Raw genomic sequence first — 22,735 nt, 5'->3', positions numbered from 1 at the left:
GAAACAAAAAATTAAAACAAAAGAAAAGTCAATGAGAAATAAAAGAGAAAATGATATAATTTATTAATTATAACAAAAAAAAATAAAGAAAATAAAGAAAAGTGTTGTACACATCATTAAATATTATTGGCAACAAAAAAGAAGTCATGAAGTTGTAGTTTTAACAATAAGAAAAGTTTATAAAGAAAACAAATTTAATGAAAATATTTAACATACCGCGTACTTGTAATTGTTTTTCACTTTTATTTAAAATTCGTTCATTCCGTCCATTCGTTTGTTTGTTTGATTGTTTCTTTGTTTGTGGCATGACAACGTAATCAATTCATTCAAAAAATAATAAAAATAACTCAAGTGTAGTGCACCGAAACCGTAGAGTGTGAGAGAAAAACTAACTGACTGCCTGCATTTCAATAAAACAAAACAAATACTAAAAACAAATAAAAGTCAAATGGAGAAATTTTTAAAAAATAGATAAAATTAACAAAGATATTCCTAAATCAAAAAAAAAAAAAACAGACTAGAAAATATTAAAGTCAATTAAAGCATCATTATTAAATTATTATCTTTGATTTTTAACATTTATGTTTTGTAAATGTAAAACCAGTGTTCACTTATTAATTAATTACAGTTATAAACAACTGCCCGACAGCCTGTGTATCGTCTATGTATCGTTTGTTTAAAGTCATTAGGAAAAAATAACTCATTAGAAAGAAGAAAATACTAAATTACAAACGATTTAAAGAAAAATAAAATAAATTTATTGATACTGGCCGATCATCTTCTATTACCACTACCAGCCAACACTACCAATACTAATACTATTCCAGCATATATTTATTTCCTTGTTCATGTACCGATCGATGACTTGATGTTTTGGATTTTGCTTAATTTTATAATTGGAAAAACAAAAAACTTGGTAAGTGAATAAATTATGTACTTGAATAATGAAGTAACATGAAAATATAGTAAATAAGTTAAGTACACAAGATTATTTGAACTCCATAAAAAAACAAAAACACACAGAAAATAGATTCATGAAATTCCTTATTATTATTGTTGTTGTTGTTTCTGTTGTTAACTAATTTGTTGAATTTAATAATAATAATGCTAACATTACCTAAAGCCATCAAGCAGAATAATGACAGAATAACACGTAACAATTCCATATGAATAAAATGACATAACAGTATAAGTCTCTAACATTAAAAGAAAAATACATAAATGCTTACACTTACATACAATTGTAGTTGTATTAAGTTTTATTATTTTCTATGTACATGTAAATATATGTCTGTATATAAATTAAATCAACATTCATATACACTTAAATTTGTTTACGAATATACGCATCAGAAATATCAAAGAATTAATTCGTCCTACTTTTAAAATATTTTTTTTTAAATAAAATGCTAATACTTTTATTTGAATGGGATAAGATGGCAAAAAAACTTTTGAGAAACGCCCGTAGGTCAAAGGTAATACTTGCACGCAACCTGTAGTTTGGTAACACGGTCAGTTGGACGGACGGACATACTGATAGAGAGACAGATAGACGGACGGACTAAGAAAGTGATTCGAATCGGTTGAGATACTTTAAGATGAGTATAGGACCAAGAGTTGTGCATGTTAAAAACATCAACACACAACCAGCTAAAACTAACATTGAAATGTAATGATTTAAAAAGTTTAAAAACCGCTTTTCCCAACTCATTATTTTACCTCGGTGATGACATTGGAAGCAAGTACTTAACGCGTTCACTTACAAATAACTACTTAAATAAGTTAAAGGTAGTTTTAGTGATTTTATATAAGTCATTATAAAAGTCCTTAAAAGTAATGCATAAGGCATGTAGTAGTAATTGAAAAGTAAGTGGTTGTGTAAGTACAAATCGTTACCAGGTTATGCTTCAATACTCTGGTGGACTGCTTTGTACAAAAAGTGTAATATCAAACTACTACAGGGAGTTCAGCGTACATGCTTCTTGGGTATAAGAGGTGCTATGTGTACTATTTCAACCAAGGCTCTGGAAACGTTGCTAGATATTCCACCCATTGAATATAAAGAGCCGTTCGGAACTGACTAAAAGCGGTTATAGGACACGTCCTCAATGTGTACTGAACACATTGGAAGGTTATACACAATCGTCGGACGTGCCTGATCGTATACCAAACACAAACCGGACCAGAAACTAAAATATACCACCTAATCATAACACAAGCTTCCAGGCAGAAGTCATAGCAGTCGTTTAATATATTAAGCCCTGTTGCTTAATATAATAACCGACAGCCAGAAGGCAATTAGGGCGATATCAGGCTCGATAGTGGCCTAGGTGCATTTCTACGGATTTGATGTAGTATACATCTGCCTATCAACCTAACCTAACCAAGTCTTTGCCGTATAAATATTGCATATATCCTTTGGTCCTTTCACCTTTATAAAAATAATAAAATTGGCTCTTGTGTTCTGACAGAACTTAATAGACGATTTGATTCTTTGAAATAATGGTTGGAATGAATGTCAACTTTTAAGTGGAAACATATGTATATGTATTTGAATAAATCTACTATAGTCATTATTACCCCTTGGACTTCTTAAATTCTGTTAAGTTCTTTAATTTTAATGATTTCTTAACTAAATCTTCGGAAGAATTTTAGGAAGAATTTTACAGTTCCCCCTGAGGGAAGTAAGTAAAGAACAATTTTTTTCTTAGTGTGAACTATTTAACCGGCCCTTAATAATTCGAAAAATGAATTGAAATTGTAGCATAAATATGAATATTCTTAGAAATAGTATTTAAATACAAATAGGATTAATTGGGAATAAAATTTAAACCCACACGTTTTAATAAACAAAAGACTTAAGAAACAAACTTACTTTTTGTAAAGAAAAAAAATTGCCACTTTAAGGAACTGAAAACTTTGGATAAAATAAGAAAAGTATGACATTCTAGTCCACACAAAAGCTGTTTTATTAAGATAACAACATTTTTGAGATAAACAAAAGACTTAAGAAACAAACCTTTTAAGGAAGTAAAATTAAAATTTTCTTTTATGAAAAAAAAAAAACGCAACATAATTAATACTTAAACGTATATTACACACATGCGTGTAAATGTATAGTGACAGACAGCATTTATGTATTTATTTATTATTATTTTTGCTCAGTGTAAACAGCTAAATGATTTTGGTGTTAACAAACTATTTGATCATGCTCTCGTTTTGTTTTTGTTTATTGCTTAAACTTTTAAAGTCATTTTTTTGTTTCTGTGCTTTTTTTATCAACTTTATTTCTATGCAATGTAAATTTGTAAGCATGCGTGACTTATTTGTGTCATTTTGAAAAAAAAAAAAACAGAAGAAAAAAAAATAAATTATGCAATAAAAACTCTTTGAAATGTACGTTAAATTCATTTTAAAATTGTACATACTAGTAGTATGGAAATAATAAAAAGTGTAAGTTGATGTTACAGACATACTAGATACATACATATTAATGTGTGTATGTATGCTTAAATGTAGGTTGAGGTGTTTTATATTGTATTTATTTTTAGATATTTAAATACATATTTTGAACTTATGATTAAATTGTTATCGCAAAAGTATAATATTTAAGCTGTTTTGACAGTTCTTTCTATTAACCTACAAAAAGCTGTTCTTAAATGGTTGAAGGTGTGTTAAAACCTTTTTCTATTTATGACCCCATTCGAAATTTAATTTTTTTATATTTTTTTTTTTTACTTTGAGCTAATTGCTCATTTAACAAATTTCTTTTTCATCTTAAATGATTTACTTCAATAATTTCTCTTTAATGAGAGAAATGCTTATTGCAACAAAAAATTTAAATAAAACCAGTCAAGAAGTGAATGTAAATATTAAACTACATTTGTGAAAAAAGTGAATTACATATTTAAATTTAAAACATTTCAAGCAATTAACATTTTTGTATCCCTCTTTATAAACTAAAAAGATTATTCCATTAAAACTTCACTTTTTTTTGCTTAATTTAAAAACCTACTTTAGTTAAATAAAAAAAAGAAACAAATTTATTATAGAATAGATAAACTACTTACATAAGTGTGCTTATGTAAAAAATTAACAACTATAATAATTTTATTACTTAACAAATTGCGAATATAAAAATACCAATTAATTTAAAAGTGAACAAATTAATGTTTGAACAATTAAAGCACACGCCTTTTTAAGTTAAAATTATAATAATAATAAAAACTTTAATGATTTATAAATTTAATTAATAACACTTAATTTTAAAAAGCGAGAGTGGATTATTTCGAAATGTGGGATTATTAAAGAAATCGTTTTTAACTTCTGTTTAATGTGTTTTTTTTTCAATACATAAACAAAATGTTTCTACGGGAGCTTGTGGAACAAGCTAGACAGATTTTGATACTGATTTGTAGTATCAAAGGAACCTTAATGCCTTACAAAATGTCGTAGAGAATCAAAGAGAGTTCAGTGATTTGGTAATGATTCATAGAATTTTTTAGTTTTTCCTAATACTCTCAACTGACTTAAAAAATCACACAAATTTATTAATCTATATATGTATATAAAAGAGTAGCGTTACTGACTGACTGATTCATCATCTCACAGCCCAAACGGCTGAACCGAGAATCATGAAATTTTGACAGTAGACGTGTTTTTGATTATGCAGATCCACTAAGGAGGGATTTTTGGAAATTTGTACATTTACGGGTAAAAAGGGGAAAAAACGGGTAAAACACGTTTTCTTAATTATCTTACACAATATTAGTGATACAAGAAAAATTTTAAATACACCTGTATCTACTCTTAAAATGGTACCAGACTTAATGTCTGGTACTTTTTTGAAATTCGTACTTTTAAGGGGTAAAAATGTGTAACAAAGGTGATTTTGGTGCCTTTTCTGACCCTTTATAACTTTTGAACTAATTAACATAATACAATTTTTATAAATATTTTGGATACATCTCCCAAAATTATGAGACACCTATTTCGTACTTTTTAAAATTCAGTCCTTTTTGGGTGTAAAACTGTATTTTTTAGCACATTAAGAAAACTTTTTCGGTTTATTGAATTATTCCTATTAAATTACGGACTAACTCTGTAATATTTATTGTAATAAAATTTTTGCTATTTCACTGGGGAAAAAAGTACCAAAAAGGGAAAAAACGGGAAATTTAATTTTATTCAAACTCATTGAACCAAGTTTTATAAAATTTGAAAAAGTAGTTTATTTACTCACACAAAATAAGCTGTTGGTATGTTATTTTGGAATTCGAGTACTAAGGCCTATATAGGACCAAATTCGAGTAAATTGTTTGGTACTTTTTGAAAGTACTATTTTTCTGGAACAAATGAATGCAGATTTGAATCGTTTGAGTTTTATCTGTGATATATAGATTTAAATATGGAATATTTTGTAAACTTAATTCTCGAAAAAGTATATTTCTAAGCGAAAAGGGGAAAAATTGTATTCTTTATTAGTACTTTCCACTTAGGTAAAATTTATTCTACTTTTGGTACTTTTTCTTTCTCTTTGTATGTTCTTTAATATGAATTCAAAACACATGATTATTAAACATACACGGTCCTCATTGAATAAGATTCTTTAAGAGAGAACTTTTTAGTACTTTTTATCTCATAAATGGTACTTTTTTAATTTTCTAAAATATTCAACCTTGGAATATTAATTTTAACATACATGGTCTTGACTGAATAATATTCTGTAAGTGGGAACTATTTGGTTCTTTTTCTATTCTTCAAATGGTACCATTTAGATTCTTTGTAATGGTTAACCGGAACACACGGTCCTTATTAAATGAGAATTTATTGAGAGATATTTTTGTACTTTTTCGTTTTTCCGATGGTACTTTTTGATATTTTTATGATATTGAACATAGATATTGAAAATAAAATTTAAAATGTATAGACCTTAGTGAATGAGAATCTACTGAAAGGGACCTTTGGTACTTTTTCATTCATTAAAATTATATTTTTTGAATTGTATATAATATTGAACACAGAAACATACAATTTTTGATTAAATGATAATCTATTAGAGGTATTTTATAGTAATTTTTTTCAAATAGTATTTTCGAAATGTTCTATAATGTGGAAGCTAAATGAATGAAACTAAAAATACAAGCTTCCTACTGAATGCGAATTTAATCACGTGATGTTGAACGTATAAAACTGAAACATTAAAAAAATGTTTAATCAATTTTAATTTTATATAAAAGTAAAAAAATTTTGTATGTATTTAATTTAAGTTAGGGTAGCGAAGCACCCAGGGTATGCTAGTTAATTATAAAATTAACCAAGCAAAGTAAGATTTTAAAAAAAAATCTCATTTTAGAAATTTTAATAGATTTTAAAATAAGAAATTTCGTTAGTAATTAAAAAACTCTCACCTTAAGTGGATGTCATCTATTGTATGTGTGTTTTTTTTTTCCTTTTATAAAACCATAAAACATTATTGACAAGCACTTGCTACCAATGGGGCATCAACATAGATACGTTTGTATGTATGTAGTTGTAAGTACATATGTATGTGTAGATTATATGCTTATACACAAGTAAAGTAAGACAACACACTTTTCTTTATCAATCAATTTGATTTGCCACGCCACACGTGATCAATAATGATCACAACAATGAAGACAACGACGAAATTCCCATTCGATTTCATACAAACAATTTAAACAAAAAAATGATTGAATGAAATAAAGAAAAAGAAACACTTTGTAATATTTTGAATAGAAAGATTCCAAGACACAACAATATCCGCATCGAATCGAATGGCGGCGGGTGGTTTTTTTTTTTTTTTTTGATCAAAAAGAAATAAAAAGAAAATTACATTAACGCGTGGCAGACCTAGACAATACAAATACATATGTAGATGTATTAACCAATAAAACCTATTAAATTACTTTTATTTTTAATCACATGTGTATATAGAAATGCATGGCAACCGAATGGATAACCTTCAGTTTGAAATGATATTTATGTTATAAACATTAACTGTTGTCAGTTTAAAGAATTAATTGAAAATCAATTGAATTGACTTCAAAGTCATCAAATTAAGGATATCATTTTGATTTAAAAATCTTGCAGCTTTATAAATACTACTATTCCTTTTATGAAAAAGAAAATTGTTTTCATTAGAAGTTTTACATTCTAGTTCGTATAAAAAGCAAAAAGTTGTTAGAAGATCATTACTTAAAGGTATGATCAATTTCAACGTTGTCTCTAAAGTTAATTGGACTGAAGTATTTGGAGAAGATGAACAACATGAAACGTTTATTTCATTGTCTTTCAAACAAATGACCGTAAATGGTTTTATGTGATTTGAAAAAGAATGTTAAAAGATTAAAACTTATTATAGAAGTACCTGATGCAGTTGAAATGTAGTTCTATTAATTTTTTCAAATAAAATAGAAATTAATTATATAAATTACAAAATTCCTGAAGTTAAATTGTGCGTAATAGATAGCCATAAATTCTTTTTTTAAAATAGCTATAAAAACAAATATAGTTTCTTGGTATTTTTATATTTAATAATCTCACATTAATATTATGAAACAAGTAAGAGTGCTATATTCGGCTGTGCCGAATCTTATATACCCTTCACCACAGTGTATTTAAAAAATATCAATTCTATAAAATTTTAATTTATTTCATTTTCCCGTTTATATCGTTATTATAGCAATAGCAAAACGAACAACAACAACGCTAAACGAAATAAACACACAAAAAAACAAAATACACAAGGCAGTAAAACCAACAGACATCCAAACATACGAAACGAAATACACAAAAAACAAAAACGAAATACACAACGCAATGAAACCAACAGACATCCAAACATACGAAACTGAATACACCAAGAAACAAAAACAATATACACAAGGCAATGAAACTTACGAAACGAAATACTCAAAAAAAAGCAAAAACAAAATACACAACGCAATGAAATCAACAGACATCCAAACATACGAAAATGAATGCACCAAGAAACAAAAACAACATACACAAGGCAATGAAACACACAGCCATCCAAACATATGAAACGAAATACTCAATGAATAAGCAGTGTTGTTGTTGTTGTTGCTTATATCAAAGCATGAACAAAATTTTCTTTTTTATGAAATTTTCAGAGGTTGTCTCGGATTTTTGCTCATATCTCCGGTATTTATGGACCGATTTTGCTGATTTTAAATAGCGATCTTCCCGAAAGCATGTCTAACAGAATTATGAAGATTCGGATCTCGCCGATATCTGCGGTCCTCTAAAAACTGATTTCAACAAACATACAGACAGACAGACGGACATAGCTTAATCAACTCCGCTACCTATAAGGATACAGAATATACAGTGTCTCTCATAATTATTCGAATTTGGGTAAACCATAAAAAGAAACCAAATTTAATAATATATTTTGTGTGCAAAATAAATAAATTAATTTGTTATATTGTCTAGATAGTCCTTATGTTTGATATCACGCTTTTTAAAAGTTGAAAAATTAGCATTGACTTAAATTAACTGTGCTTTTTTAAAAAAAGTCCATGAAATTGCCTCACAAAAGTATACGAATTTTTCCTGTATTTCATATTTGATCATATTATACCCAACACAAATTTTAGAATCAAATGGTTTTTATGCGTAATATTGTTTTAAGGAGTTACTATCCACGGAAAAGATATATTTTTGGCCCATTTGGTCCACAATTTTGGGGAATTTGTACCCTGTTTTCATGTAATATCATTAAAATGGCGATTTTTGGCCATAATTGTAAATTTTTTGTTAAGGCATGTTTTGGGGTTGTATACCGCTATAATATATTGAAAATTTAAAATACATTAGTGCCAATATGTACATGAATATACACTAGACAACTTTGTCGGAAAATATCGTCCCTAGAGGTACGAAAAGGGACTTATGATCCAGATAATTCAATTAGAAACTGAAAACCGATACCAAAAATACATCTTGGAACTTTTAAGTACAAATCCTTATAACAAAAAATATTATTTTTAGATACCCTACGGGTTCTATTAAATTCCAATATTTAATTTTGATTTTATCTCTGGAAAAAGGGTGAAAACATTACAAATATAGTCAAAAATCGCCATTTTAATGATATTTTATGAAAAGAGGGTACAAATCTCCCAAAATTGTGGACCAAATGGGTCAAAAATATATCCATGCGGTTGATAGTAACCCCTTAAAACAATATTAAGCATAAAACCATGCGATTCTAAAATTTGTGTATCGTATAATATGATCAAATATGAAATACAGGAAAAATTCGCATACTTTTGTGAAGTAGTTTCATGGACTTTTTTTAAAAAAGCACAACTAATTTAAGTAAATGTAAAGTTTTCAAGTTTTAAGGGGCGTGATATCAAAACTAAGGACTATCTAGACAATATAACAAATTAATTTATTTATTTTCCATACAAAATATATTATTAAATTTGGTTTCTTTTCATAGTTTGCCTAAATTCGAATACTTATGAGAGACACTGTATATACTTTATGGGGTCGGAAAATTATATTATAGAAATTACAAACGGAATGACAAACTTATATATACCCTTCTTACGAAGGTGAAGGATATAAAAAAGATCATAAAATATGATTTTAAACTCTCTCAATTCTAGGAATAGATCTTGCATATAAGATGTTCCCACTTAATAAGCTATTTGACCTATTTTTACTAGTTCGCAGCAATTAATAGAACATTTAAAATTAATCAATCGCATATACTACGTGAAAGTAAAACAAAAAACAAGTTCACAATACTTGTGTAAACTTTTTTTAAAACTTAATTAAGTTATTTAGATATTTAAACACATAAAATATGATAAATGATTTGTTATTAGCCTGTTGAATATTCGTTAATTACTTTTTACACAAATAGACAATATTTTACTAGCAGCTATTTTGTTAACAAATACAAATAGCAAAATAAGTATTAAATTGATTAATTTTGCATTCAATAATTGTTCAAACTAATACATACAAAAAATAAGGTTATTGAACTGCGTTATACGTTTGTATGTATTAATAAAGTGATATTTAGTGTGTGTATCAATTAACATTTAAATATTTATACAATTTTCAAAACTAGATTAATGAACATTTCTTAAGATGGCCATTAATATTGGCACACAAACCAGATCTTATACCAAAACTGAAAAAAAAGAATAATAATAAAAAAATACAAAAATGGGCGTTAAACTTGCCAACCAAAAAGACACGCTAGTAACGTAAACCAGTAAATATGCACATATAAATTCTTTTAGCCAGGAACTGACCCATATTTTAGAAAGAGCAAAAATAAAATAAATAAAAATTTAATGTTTAAAATTGGGAAATTTTATAAAGCACTCGTATTACGACTTGAGATTTTTGCGTATTTTTATCTGACTACCATTTACTATACATATGTATGTATGTAGTTCAATTCAGTTTAGTTTAAGGCCGTGTTCACATGTGCTTGATTTGACTAACATAATTTCCTTAATGATTTCGATCAAAACAAGTAAATAAAATAAAGTCACGCTTAGAGGTTCTACTTGTAGTATTTATTACGACCATGTTGCTGCATTATTCAGTAATTATGTTATCCTGAATATTATACATAAATCTAATCAATTTTTAGTAAAAAAAACTTGTTTTAATAAAATTTGGATTATGCGTGTTGTTAATAACTGTCATAAACTAATTATGAATTTGTTCCATCTGTATAATTAGGAGGCAAGGAGTCCAATATCATTTTAGTACAAATTAAACAATTTTAATGAATTCGGGTCACGGTAACTGATTCAAAACTCCGTTATAAATTTTGAACCATGTTTTCGACTATATACATATGTATAATATTGCATTTGCCTCAGGTGTACCCGTATTTGCCAAATTTCAAACATATTAACTCACTAACATGTAAAACTTTGTAAAAAATATATAAACTTTTGTTTTTATACCCTACACCACTTTAGTGGGGAGGGTATATTGGATTTGTGCTGATGTTTGTAACATACAAAAATATTCGTCCTAGACCCACCTTAAAGTATACCAATCGGCTTAGAATCGTTTTCTGAGTCGATTAAGCTATGTCCGTCCGTCCGTCCGTCTGGCAGGTTGGCTGGCTGGCTGGCTGTCCATGTAAACCTTGTGCGCAAGGTACAGGTCGCAATTTTCAAGATAATTGGATGAAATTTGGCACGCACGTTTTATTTGACCCAAGGACGAAGCCTATTGAAAATGGTTGAAATCGGTCCATTATTTCACCTAGCCCCCATAGAACAGAACCCCCCGAAAAGGGCTTTTGAGCTCATAATTTTGTTAAATTTACAGATATATCGATAAAATGCGGCACAACTAAGTTTTATAGAAGTCTGGATGACCCTGCCAAATTTCATAAAGATCGGGCCCCATTTGACCCTAGCTCCCATACAAAGTCCCCTTCAGAAAATTACTTGAATGTCCCAAATTAACTTATAAACACAAATATCGCGATGAAATTTAGCACAATAAAATATTATGTAAATATAAATATATTCACAAAATTTTATCGGGCTTGGTCCATATTTGCCCCTAGCCCCCATATAAAGCCTCTTTCAGAAAATTAGATTTTCATCCATAAATTGCTTAAATGTATCGGAACAAGGGAATATTGAAGATAAATGCTTTATTATGAAAAATAAATCACATTTAATATTCATAACTGGTGTAGGGTATCATATGGTCGGCCACGCCCGACTATACTTTCTTACTTGTTTCAGTTGTAAATGTTCAATATAATTTCGATATAATTTTCGAAAATAAACTTTCTGTTTAAAAATCGATCATTTTTTATAAGTGATACTAAGGTAAACGCAAACACATAGTACTAGAGATAGATACAATTTTTAGTTGCCGACCGACCCAATTGAAATTCGTCCCCAAAAACACTTGTATATTGTATCTAAACCGTATGCCGTACATATTTAGGTTGCAGTTGGCAAGCAAATGTCAAACCAAACCCAAAATACAAAAATTTTACAATTTAAGCCAGTGTTTGTCTGTGTTAAAGAGTGAATAAATAATACCAATCCCTAAAAATATGCGATGTAGATCATACGCCAGACATTCAGCATTCAACATTCAACAGTCAGTTCGCAAAAACCTCTAGCAAATTACTAACGCACTAACGCTTTTAATTGCATTTGGTAAAATACATATTTTGTTGTACTAGCTGTATTTGCTGCTCTTGCAGTTTCATGGAAGAGCAAGACAAAAAAATGTTTAGTTATTTTTTGTTTTCTTAATAAACAATTTTAAAGCAAAAGTGAAAAGCTGCAATTAAACCAGTCACTGGTTGCCTACAAAAAAATGTTGCCAATAACATGTACGTACTACAGCAATAACTGCAATAGGTACATGCACACACACACATATACATATACTGTGTTATTTACCAACACATACTTAATTAGATGGATCGTAATGGAAATATTTAATAGGGTTTCTATATTGATATATTTTGGAGTAACAGTTTTATTTTAAAACTGTCTCTTCGAAATTTATTTATTTTATAAACAGAAAACAAGTGTCATATAATGAAAATTGGATAATGATCTACTTTTTCAATTATTAATTAATTACTATTTAATTTTATTTCATTATGAAGAGCATAATGAAGCTCATTACATACATATAGTATATGTAGGTAGGTACATACATATGTATGAATGTATGTACATATGTATTTCTCGTAAGTAAATAAAAAGAAACTTTTTTAATTCTAGTTGAGAATACTTGTTTTCTTGATCCTAACCGATGTTGTCATCCTAATGGATTAAAAGTTTATTTATTTATGTCTTTTGATGTATAATTTAAGTTTGTAGAAAATACACGATTATCAGGGGAGGTGAGCAAAACCGTAAATGCCATCAGCGCACCGACATCAAATAGTTGTCGATATAAATGTGTGTGTGTGTGTGTGACTAAATGACTGCAATATCTTTTGTTTATGTATGTACGTTGTTTGTGTAATACTATTACTAGTGTTTTTGTGATAGACTGTAATAATAGTGATGATAGCAATTAGAAATATTAACAATTAAACTTATAAACCATAGATAGACTCACGCAATCTTGTATCTTAGTTAAAAATGGTAAATCATTTAATACCTACAAACACAGCCACACACAATTCAAGAAAAGAAAAGCATAAAACGAAAAACACAAAAAAAATATGTAATAAAAAAACTGAAAACATTTCAAAAACATTTGTCTAAGAAATTAACAACTTTCGAAATTCTTTAATAAGTGGTAAAATGTAATCAGAAGACCTTTTTATTAACTTTTGTTCATCTTTTGTTGGGACTTTTGTTTTCATGTCATTATGTCTTTTTTTTTTTTCTTTAGATCACTACATCCACTTGAAACATGAGGAAGAATCGCTATAGTCGGCAATGGCTAGTCAATCAATACGATGATAATGATCATAATCATGATGGTGCTAATAAACATAATGTTACGGGACAGAAGCAGAATCATCCAGCACAAAATTACAGCACACTAGCGAATACAAATGGTCCAGCAGCATTTCACCCCTTTCACAAAAATTTTCAAACACAGACGCATTTTCACTCACACCTGCACCCACAAGATAGTAGTAGAAATGAACCGTTAACCGTACGGAGAAGACATTTAGATTTTTATTTACGATGGCCTTTAAAAAAGTCCTGTTTCAACCAAATACTAGAAGTATTATTAGCGTTAGTTTTAGTCAATTGTCTATTATATAGGCTAACGCATTTGCCATTGGCTTTGGCTGCTTATGGTGATTTACAACCGGCCAGAGGATACCATCATCAAGCCGAGGCAAGTGCTTTTAGCAGTAATTTTCGTAATAGCGAAAGTTTAAACTTAAATTCAAACGAGGATGAAGAGGATTCATTCTTTCGACAGCCTCATAACATTGGTGGTTCTGCCTTCGGTTACAATGGTCTTCAGATCCAACACAACTTGGACGATAATTTACTAAGGAGTCAAAACTTTAAAATTAGTCCGAAGCCTTGTTCTACGGGCCGTATTGAAGGAACCTGTATGTTTGTCTGGGAGTGTATAAAGTCTGAGGGTCGACATGTTGGCATGTGCGTGGATTCGTTTATGTTTGGCTCTTGTTGTGTTCACAACTACACGGACAACATAGTGCAACAGAATACATTTTCATACACCAGACCCACTAAACCATTAGGAATCGGTAGTATGAATCATAGGCCACGGCCGCCTCAGCAACCACATCGTCCCAGTATCAGGTATGGTTTATTTTGTTCTATAGCTAAGTTTCTTGAAAACTCAGCCCCAAATCTATTAACAGTTGTAAAATTCAGAATTATACCTATTTCTTGCACTCATCGGATATATTTTAGTTTTTTAAATATATTTTTTATGGAAGACATTTTTTTAATTTTCAACTTTAGAATTTTGCGAATCAAATTAAATTTTTCTACATTTAGTTTTAGTTTTACTTTGTTATTAACATCTTGTATTTTTAGCGGAATGACAACGATAGAAAGACCACACGGAGCGGGCACATTGGTCATAAGACCTTCAGGACCTCATCATCAAGGTGCGCTATTAAAACCTCACCACTCAAAGCCCCCATATGCAAGCACAGCTTTATCAAGTTCTGCAACAAGTACGACCTCAACCACTACGACAGATGATCCGACCATATTATGGACATCAAACTCCATTTTGGGCGATTTGCAATCATCGGCTAGTATTGCCTCAGCAACAACAAGTAAATTAAGAATTCATAATGAATTATTAGACAGAAAATTATTGGCTCCGAAAATCTATAAAATGCAAAAAATTAAAAAATGTATTTCTTTTTTATTTTAGTTAATCACCAACAGCAACAACATTGGCACTTAACGACTGAACCAAATTTTATTACAAAGCCAAGGCCACCATCATGGGATAAACCTTCGACATTGAGACCTAAGCCGCCTAAGCCACCAAAGCTACCCAAACCCAGTAAAAAGCCTACTACAGCCCTCGATTGGTTGACCCAACAACAACTACAACAGCAATTAACACAAAAGCCTTCATTTAATACACATTCGACCAGTACATCTACTACGACCACTGCAACTACGATCAAGAATAAGCCTTCAAAGAATCCTGTTGAATCACTCTCATCAACTACTCCAACAACAGCTACAACGACGTTAATGATGACGACAACAACAACAAAAACTAAACCTCAGGTTAGTAATTGAAGGCATTGTGGTCATTTACTTTTACTTAAATATTACATTTTGGCATAATCTTTTGCACACTCACACACTCACTCCCATGCCGACTGGATGGCCAGCTTCGCGTTAGGGATAATGAATTTATGGCCTAAGGGGACGTTTTATTGTTTGAAAATACCTGATGAAAGATTGTCTTGACTTTGGGTGTGGCAGCACAAGAGCTCCAACGTCATGTGTAGTATAGACTTGTATATGTTTGTTTTGTGCTCTGCAAAAGTACAGACCCAGATAGACACTGTGACTCAGATCTACGGTGCAGCAGATCCGAAAACACACGTATTGTGTAGAAGTGTGTTTGCGCCCGTCCTTTTAGCTTTTCTTTTCGCTTAATGGCCAAATGAATACTAATTTATATTTATGCATGTGGTTTATTCATCTAACTAACTGACAGACAGTCAGTGGATTTAGTTCGTAAGATTTTTTTGACCACAGGCCTTTCTATAGACGTAACAGTAGAATTAGAAAAATAGGGAGAGGAAAAATTTCGTATTTACATATTGTACGTTATGGGCGGAGTCATTAGACGACGTCATTATGATCAGAAATCAGAAGATGACTAAATGATTTCTTATTTGTGTTTTTTTTTTTTCGTTTTCATATTTAAAGGTTGTTGCACAAAGTACTAAGCCAACATCAAAGCCATCACCTAATACAACCAAACCCTATACTAAACCTACCTCAAGTGTAAGCAGTAGTACAGCAATAACAACAACAACGACGACTACAACATCGTCAACATCAGCTTTACCATCAACATCAATGTACATTCCAACAAAACCAGCAACAACTTCTTCTACAACGTCTACAAGTTACAGCCAAAAACCATCAACGGCGGCGGCGTCTAAGCCAACAACAACAACTGCTGTTTTTCCAACAAAACCATCACAGAGACCAACATCCTCTCAGCGACCATCTACTACAACAACTGCAGCGTCATCATCTTCAAACACATTACCACCACCTCATAATCTCAGCTCAATCGAATCGAATGAAATTAGTGACCATTTAGACATTGATAGCGCCACTATTAAGACCATATCAGCCGCCCGTAGTGGTAAGTTTTTTTTCCTTCTCTTTTTCTACACTATATTATTTATATATTTACCTTTAAGTAAACATTAGTAATTATTTATTAGATGATGTATTAAAAATAATTGGAAAACATTACAGAATGTGGAACACCCGTTTTAACACGACCGGAAACACGCATTGTAGGTGGTAAAAGTGCAGCATTTGGACGTTGGCCTTGGCAGGTATCTGTGCGTCGCACTTCATTCTTTGGCTTTTCAAGTACACATCGATGCGGTGGAGCTCTTATAAATGAAAATTGGATTGCTACTGCTGGTCATTGTGTGGATGAGTATGTATTTTTACAGAGATGTAATAATTTATATTATATAATTTTATAAATTAGAATTAATTAAATCTACTCATTAATAACTACAGAATAGCTTAACAAATTACAGAATCATATAAACAATAAAGCACTTTAGCGAACACAAATGAGAAACTGAATCATTTAAATGAGAACACTTAAATGGATGTGTTGTTATCTTTTATGCGGTTCAAAATTATTATAAATTGCAATAAAATAATTACATTTTTTAAAAATTGGAAAATTGTTTAAACGATTTATTTATTTCATAAAACTTTTTATAAAGATGATTTGTTTATATAAATCGTATTTTCTTTTTGTTTACAGTTTATTAATTTCCCAAATTCGCATACGTGTGGGCGAATATGATTTCTCACATGTTCAGGAACAATTGCCCTATATTGAAAGAGGTGTTGCCAAAAAGGTGGTGCATCCTTTATACAATTTCTTTACATATGAATATGATTTGGCACTAGTTAAATTAGAGCAACCACTAGAATTTGCCCCTCATGTCAGTCCAATATGTCTTCCGCAAACGGATAGCTTGCTAATTGGTATGAATGCAACAGTGACGGGCTGGGGAAGACTTAGCGAAGGAGGCACCTTGCCATCAGTTTTACAAGAGGTATATCAAACAATACTCGAAGAATATTCGATCTATATTAATTTTTTTAATGTTTATAGGTTTCGGTGCCCATTGTTAGTAACGACAATTGCAAAAGTATGTTCCTAAGAGCAGGAAGACAAGAATTTATACCGGAAATATTTTTATGTGCTGGTTACGAGACTGGTGGACAAGATTCTTGCCAAGGTGATTCGGGTGGTCCTCTTCAGGTGTGTTACTAATTACCCTGGTCCTTAAGTACAAATTATTATTTATTTGATTTATATTTTATTTTATTTGTAGGTAAAGTCTCAAGATGGTCGTTACTTTTTGGCTGGCATTATATCGTGGGGAATAGGCTGTGCTGAGGCCAACTTGCCAGGCGTGTGTACGCGTATTTCAAAATTCGTGCCTTGGATTATAGAAAATGTAACGTGATAAGCTTTCCACTATCTAGCCACAAATATGAAATATAGATTATTATTTATGTTTATTATCTATGATTACTTTTACTAATCAAATGTGTAAATATCTTAAACTCAATTGTTGAAATATTGTTTTACTTTTATTATTATTATTATTTTTCTACAATTCTCATTTATTATTCTTATTTAATTTACGTGTGATTTTATTTATTTTATTATATTAAAATGTAGTTAGAAACAATTATTAAAGCCCAATTAATTCAATTCGCATCAATGAAATATAAATCATTTCATTTTCAAATAATTTATAAAAAAAAAAACTGAAATTCATTCCAGCTGTACATAAGTACATGCGTACATACATATGTAAATGTTATGTATGATGTATCTATATTTATTTATATATATATGAAAAACACTTGAGAGTCATTTTTAGCTTAAAATTCAATTGTAAAGAATTATTGTAATGTTTTCTAGTATTATTAAGTGAATTTATTTTGTATTTATAAAAACGACCATAACAACAACAAAAAAAAACATATATTGTCTTGCCCAAAGAAGGAAAAAATAAAAAACAAGGATTATAATTCAATTATATCAATAAAACGTTTTTGAGTTAACAATATTTTTTATTATTTTTATTTAGAATTCGTATGATTATGATGGAATAGGCTGCATACATCAAGACAACCCGATGACAGTGAAATATTATATTCGAAAAATCGATGTTAATACCCATTTCCTTTTAAAACTGCTAAAATAATCTGGATATTACATGAGGTCTTTTAAGAAATGTTCAAAATTCAAACTTATGTTCCACAAATTTTTTAAAACTAATAAAATAAAATAATCTATAAATAATGATTATTATATTTTTTGGAAAGGTCCAGCTAATGAAATAATTTGGGAATTTTACATGTGTATATACTATTAAGAAAGGGTTTATTAAAAACACTCTTTTATAACAAACTTACGTACACATGTACAGTGAATCAACTAAGTTTTTTGCCTACCTTTTTTTAAGAGAATTTTGTTTTTTGTTCATAAATAAAATTAAAAAAAAACAGGTAAAAAGTAAATTTATGTTTTCCAATTGAAAATAGAGATTGTGTAGAATGGGAAAACCAAGAAAAAAATATTAAAATACAAATTTTGGTGCATTAGTTGTTGCATTTTATTATTTTTCATCAGAATTTGCACGTCAATAAAGTATTTTGCATATTGAAATTTCCAGTTAATTTCGTTGGGTTTTTCAAATTATTTTTTAATTGCTTTTTGAAATTTATTGTTTTATTGTTAAAAGGACGCGTGTTAAGTATTTTTCAATCGTAATTTTCAAAAATCATATCCTTATTGTGTGAAACTGTGTAGTTATTTGCGTTAAAAATGTTTAAAGGGAAATAATGAGGCAATTCAAATATAAAAAATTAGTTTAGATTTTTAGAACAAGTATAAATCAATGGAATTCAATTATGAGATGTTTAATCAATCATTTAAAAATATAAAATATGGAAATTGATGAATTAACACAAATAATTATTAAAATAATCTTTCAAAATCTTTAACTGCCAAAAGAGAGCGACTTGTATCCAAGCAAAAACCATTGAAGTCCTCATTTATCTTCTCCAAAGTCCGTATACGAACTTCAAAGAACACTATGTTTAATTTTAGACCTCTAAACAGACCTTAGGTTGCTTGGAAACAATATTAAGTGAACTATCGTGTGGTACGGGAAAAATACTTAATTTAGGTATTTACAAATAGAGGCGGTTCTCATCACCTAAGATCCACAAAAGCAATATTTTTCAGCTAATACATACACTTGTATATAGTTAGAACCCAAATCAAGAATAACTATCCAAATCCATCTACGCCTACTGTATTTTATTCATAAAATAATGTATTCAAAATATGAGGTAGAATATCAAAATTCTAACATGTAATAGTTCTATAGTGGTATACGGTGATATCCCCATACTTAGAGTGGCTAGGATAGTACTTAGTGTTAGCTTTATTGAATAAGAATCAATATTATACAATTCTAAATAAAATTCACACAGTACTCCCCAAATAGATGGGGTTTCCGTAATGTAGTTTTTGTTTATCAATACAAAATGACCAAAAACCCAGATTATTTTTATTATAATCTATAGATTTAAACCCCACTAATATTTTTTTCTAGGTCCAAATCCATTGATTTCCTAATATATCATGTATCCAATTCAAAATTACTTATTATTTTCGAAATTAAATCAAAGAAACGATAGATTTCATGTTAAGTCAGATATTGAAAAATTCTTATAGGTATATAGGATAATAAATCGGTTAAGAAATGTCGAAACTTAGTCGTTCCACTACTAAAATATCTAAAAAATGTTATTCCAATATATAGGAGTAATAAAAATATTAAATTTTATAAAATATTAAAAAAATTAACAAAAAAACCTAAAAAAGCAAAATACTTTATTGACCTTAAAAATTAACAATACGTTCACATTTTATCAAAAATCTCGTTAATTAATATAACGATTTTACTTTTTATGGTAGAAAATTAAAATATAAGATATTCTTTAAAAAATACAACAATCAAATTGCTTTATTTTGCTAAAAATAATTGTTCAGATAAAGTTTTTTCTTAAAATTTATAAAATTTTACATAGGCAAATTACTTCATTGATTCACTGTATACTTAATGTTCAAATTAAGTATGTAATACATAGTCTTCTTTAACACCAATATTTATTTGTATGATTAATGATTAATTTATTTCAAATGTGACAATAAATTTCATTTCTATTTCTTCCACTTTTAATATACGGTCTCTTCAAAACAGACATAAGAAAGTGAAACTTATTAGAAAACATTTATTAAAACGAAAAACATAAAATAAAATTATAAAAATTACATTTCATGTTTAAGAGATGCCTGAAGGTAAATTATTTTTTTATAAATATCTTTCATTATCAATTGAATAAAAATTATAGTTTGCAAAAATGTTTAAACTACACTTGTCTGAGATTCTTCGGCCTGAGGCGTTTTTAAATAACGTGCTAAGTAACAAACATCATTAAATTATTTCAAGAAAGAATTGTGTTTGTTTTAAAATATTTTGGGTTTATTGTTAAGCTTTCGTGACCTGGATCATTTTCAAAATAATATATGTAAGGAACTCGATACTGTACGTTGTATTCAAAATTGTACTCGGTTTAAAAACATTTTGTTTTATGATTCTCACAATACTTTGAGTCATAAGCTTGACTAATTTCAGAAAAGTTTAGAGGAACAACATGCACTAATCTGGATTTTGTCTTATACTTTAAAAAAGTGGATATATGAGAGTGATTTTGTTTGGATGTAAATTTGTCTATAGTGTAAGTTAAACGAAAAAACAATTTATTTTACCTGTGATGGGCGATTAGTCAAGCACTAATGAATGATGGCGAAAATATATAAAGCACAAACATCAATTAAATGAAAACACACAAATAACGTGTACTTAAGAATAATTTTTACTAGGAACAACGATTCAATTTTGGTAAATGATGCCTCTGATCCTAAATTAAAAACGAAAATTTTATATAATCTTTGTTAAGTTTTTTATTTGAATAATATTCGGCATCGTACCATTTTACTATTATTTATTTGAATTTTGCAAACATAAATTAATACTTACAAACACTTTTTATTTTAAATCGTCGAATTTAAACCATCTTGAAGTTATCACTGATTTATCTTTTTATTATGTTCGAAAGCTTTATGATATTATATACTTTCTTAATTTTACGCTTTAAATACAACTCGAGAAGTCACTTTGCCTAATGACATTTTAAATAAATTAACACAGTATTATTTTTTGTCGTCATTTCGCTATTTACTTAATAATTTTCGTCGATTAAATTTATGACATGATTAAATAGGTTCTGTATTTTAGCGACAAGTCGAATTTATTTCTTTTCGGGGAATAAAGCTTCTTTAGCTTCGTCGTATAAATCAAGAGCTAGGAATTTTATATCTTCCAAACTGGTTGGAAATTTGGTAATGGGTTCGACTGGTACTTCGTCGCCTGGTTTAACACCTTTAACGAAATTGTAGGCAATAGCATAACCCTTGCGAGCTTCGAAAAGAGCTTCCTTTGCAAATTGTTCAGCTTGTCTGGGATAGCAAAGGGAAGCGACCGCACCAGCACCAATTGTAGTGTAGAGAACTTTCTTGATGAAACCTCCACGGGCAGCAAATATAAAACCGGACAAACCACCAATAGCTATAGCACCAGTTCTGGGCATAAGGTTATGTGGCTGGTTTAAGTAATCTATGGTAGATTGTGTTTGCTCCTTAGCTTGATGAATATACTCATCGAAAGTTTCCTTTTGTTTAGACAACAAATGATAGCCGGCTTGAACTTCCGTGCGTACAGTTCGAACGCCAGATTCAATTGCATCACGAGCTGGTGAATTTACTTTTGTATGACATTTTTTCTGTGGCCTGAAAATAACAACACTATTTTATATCTTTTGAAAACGCAATGTTTTTTAATGATTTGCTTACTTATTGTATGAATGCAAAGGAGCGTATAAAGGCAAATCATTAGGTTTACACTGATAGTGGGACAAATCGTTTACAGGCTCCTGTTTTTTAGGTTCAGAGCCAGAACTAGCATTTTGGACAGCGACAGCTGCCAACAAAGTTGATGTTGGCAAAGTAACACATTTGCGAAACATTTTGTAATGAGTATTTTTTGTTATATTTAAATTTTTTCCAATCACACAAGCTCCCAGCAAACACTAGGCACAGATGAACGATTTTATGTTGTTAACTTCCAAATGACCCGCAACTGTTTTTAACAAATAAATATTAAAAAAAATTAATCAATTAAATAAAATACTAAATAAAACTTTTTTTACAATATTTTCACCTGAATTGCATAACGAATGACAGTTCTCTGGCACAGTATTGCCAGTATAAAATTGTAAACATAATAAAAACACAGTGTTGAATTTAACGTGAAAAAGAAACT

The 22,735-nt window shown here is 29.4% G+C and overlaps 2 protein-coding genes across 4 annotated transcripts; one reads left to right on the top strand and one right to left on the bottom strand.

Moving 5' to 3' along the window:
- The first annotated feature begins 80 nt into the window (after positions 1–80).
- On the top strand, positions 81–18,496 carry LOC119604756 (serine proteinase stubble). Of its 2 annotated transcripts, none has more exons than XM_037957573.1 (9): positions 81–916; positions 13,417–14,312; positions 14,553–14,800; positions 14,902–15,269; positions 15,924–16,371; positions 16,488–16,677; positions 17,020–17,317; positions 17,377–17,526; positions 17,600–18,496. In XM_037957573.1, the coding sequence occupies exons 2-9, from the start codon at positions 13,438–13,440 to the stop codon at positions 17,732–17,734; spliced, it is 2,712 nt and encodes a 903-aa protein (XP_037813501.1). In that variant the 5' UTR covers positions 81–916; positions 13,417–13,437; the 3' UTR covers positions 17,735–18,496. The 2 variants fall into 2 exon arrangements, with proteins under 2 accessions (XP_037813501.1, XP_037813510.1); XM_037957582.1 differs by lacking the exon at positions 81–916 and adding an exon at positions 13,150–13,163.
- Positions 18,497–21,438: 2,942 nt separating this feature from the next.
- LOC119604839 (MICOS complex subunit MIC27) lies at positions 21,439–22,703 on the bottom strand. Of its 2 annotated transcripts, none has more exons than XM_037957710.1 (3): positions 22,634–22,703; positions 22,267–22,552; positions 21,439–22,203 (listed from the first exon to the last, which is right to left on the bottom strand). In XM_037957710.1, the coding sequence occupies exons 2-3, from the start codon at positions 22,437–22,439 to the stop codon at positions 21,666–21,668; spliced, it is 711 nt and encodes a 236-aa protein (XP_037813638.1). In that variant the 5' UTR covers positions 22,440–22,552; positions 22,634–22,703; the 3' UTR covers positions 21,439–21,665. The 2 variants fall into 2 exon arrangements, with proteins under 2 accessions (XP_037813638.1, XP_037813646.1); XM_037957718.1 differs by having other exon boundaries at positions 22,623–22,686.
- Positions 22,704–22,735: the final 32 nt, after the last annotated feature.

The sequence above is a fragment of the Lucilia sericata genome, unplaced genomic scaffold (assembly GCF_015586225.1).
Source record: "Lucilia sericata isolate MDLA Ls3-8-SP2 unplaced genomic scaffold, ASM1558622v1 Contig000014F_arrow, whole genome shotgun sequence".
NCBI classification, from domain to species: Eukaryota; Metazoa; Arthropoda; class Insecta; order Diptera; family Calliphoridae; genus Lucilia; species Lucilia sericata.
The sequence above is the reverse complement of the archived record's forward strand: the minus strand, read 5'-3'. Positions and strand labels throughout refer to the sequence as shown.

Coding starts and splice junctions, on each gene's coding strand:
- LOC119604839 (XM_037957710.1), bottom strand. CDS start 22,439: ATGTTTCGCAAATGTGTTACTTTGCCAACATCAACTTTGTTGGCAGCT. Junction 22,204..22,266: donor CCTTTGCATTCATACAATAA/GTAAGCAAATCA, acceptor TGTTATTTTCAG/GCCACAGAAAAAATGTCATA.
- LOC119604756 (XM_037957573.1), top strand. CDS start 13,438: ATGAGGAAGAATCGCTATAGTCGGCAATGGCTAGTCAATCAATACGAT. Junction 15,270..15,923: donor CAACAAAAACTAAACCTCAG/GTTAGTAATTGA, acceptor TCATATTTAAAG/GTTGTTGCACAAAGTACTAA. Junction 17,527..17,599: donor ATTCGGGTGGTCCTCTTCAG/GTGTGTTACTAA, acceptor TTTTATTTGTAG/GTAAAGTCTCAAGATGGTCG.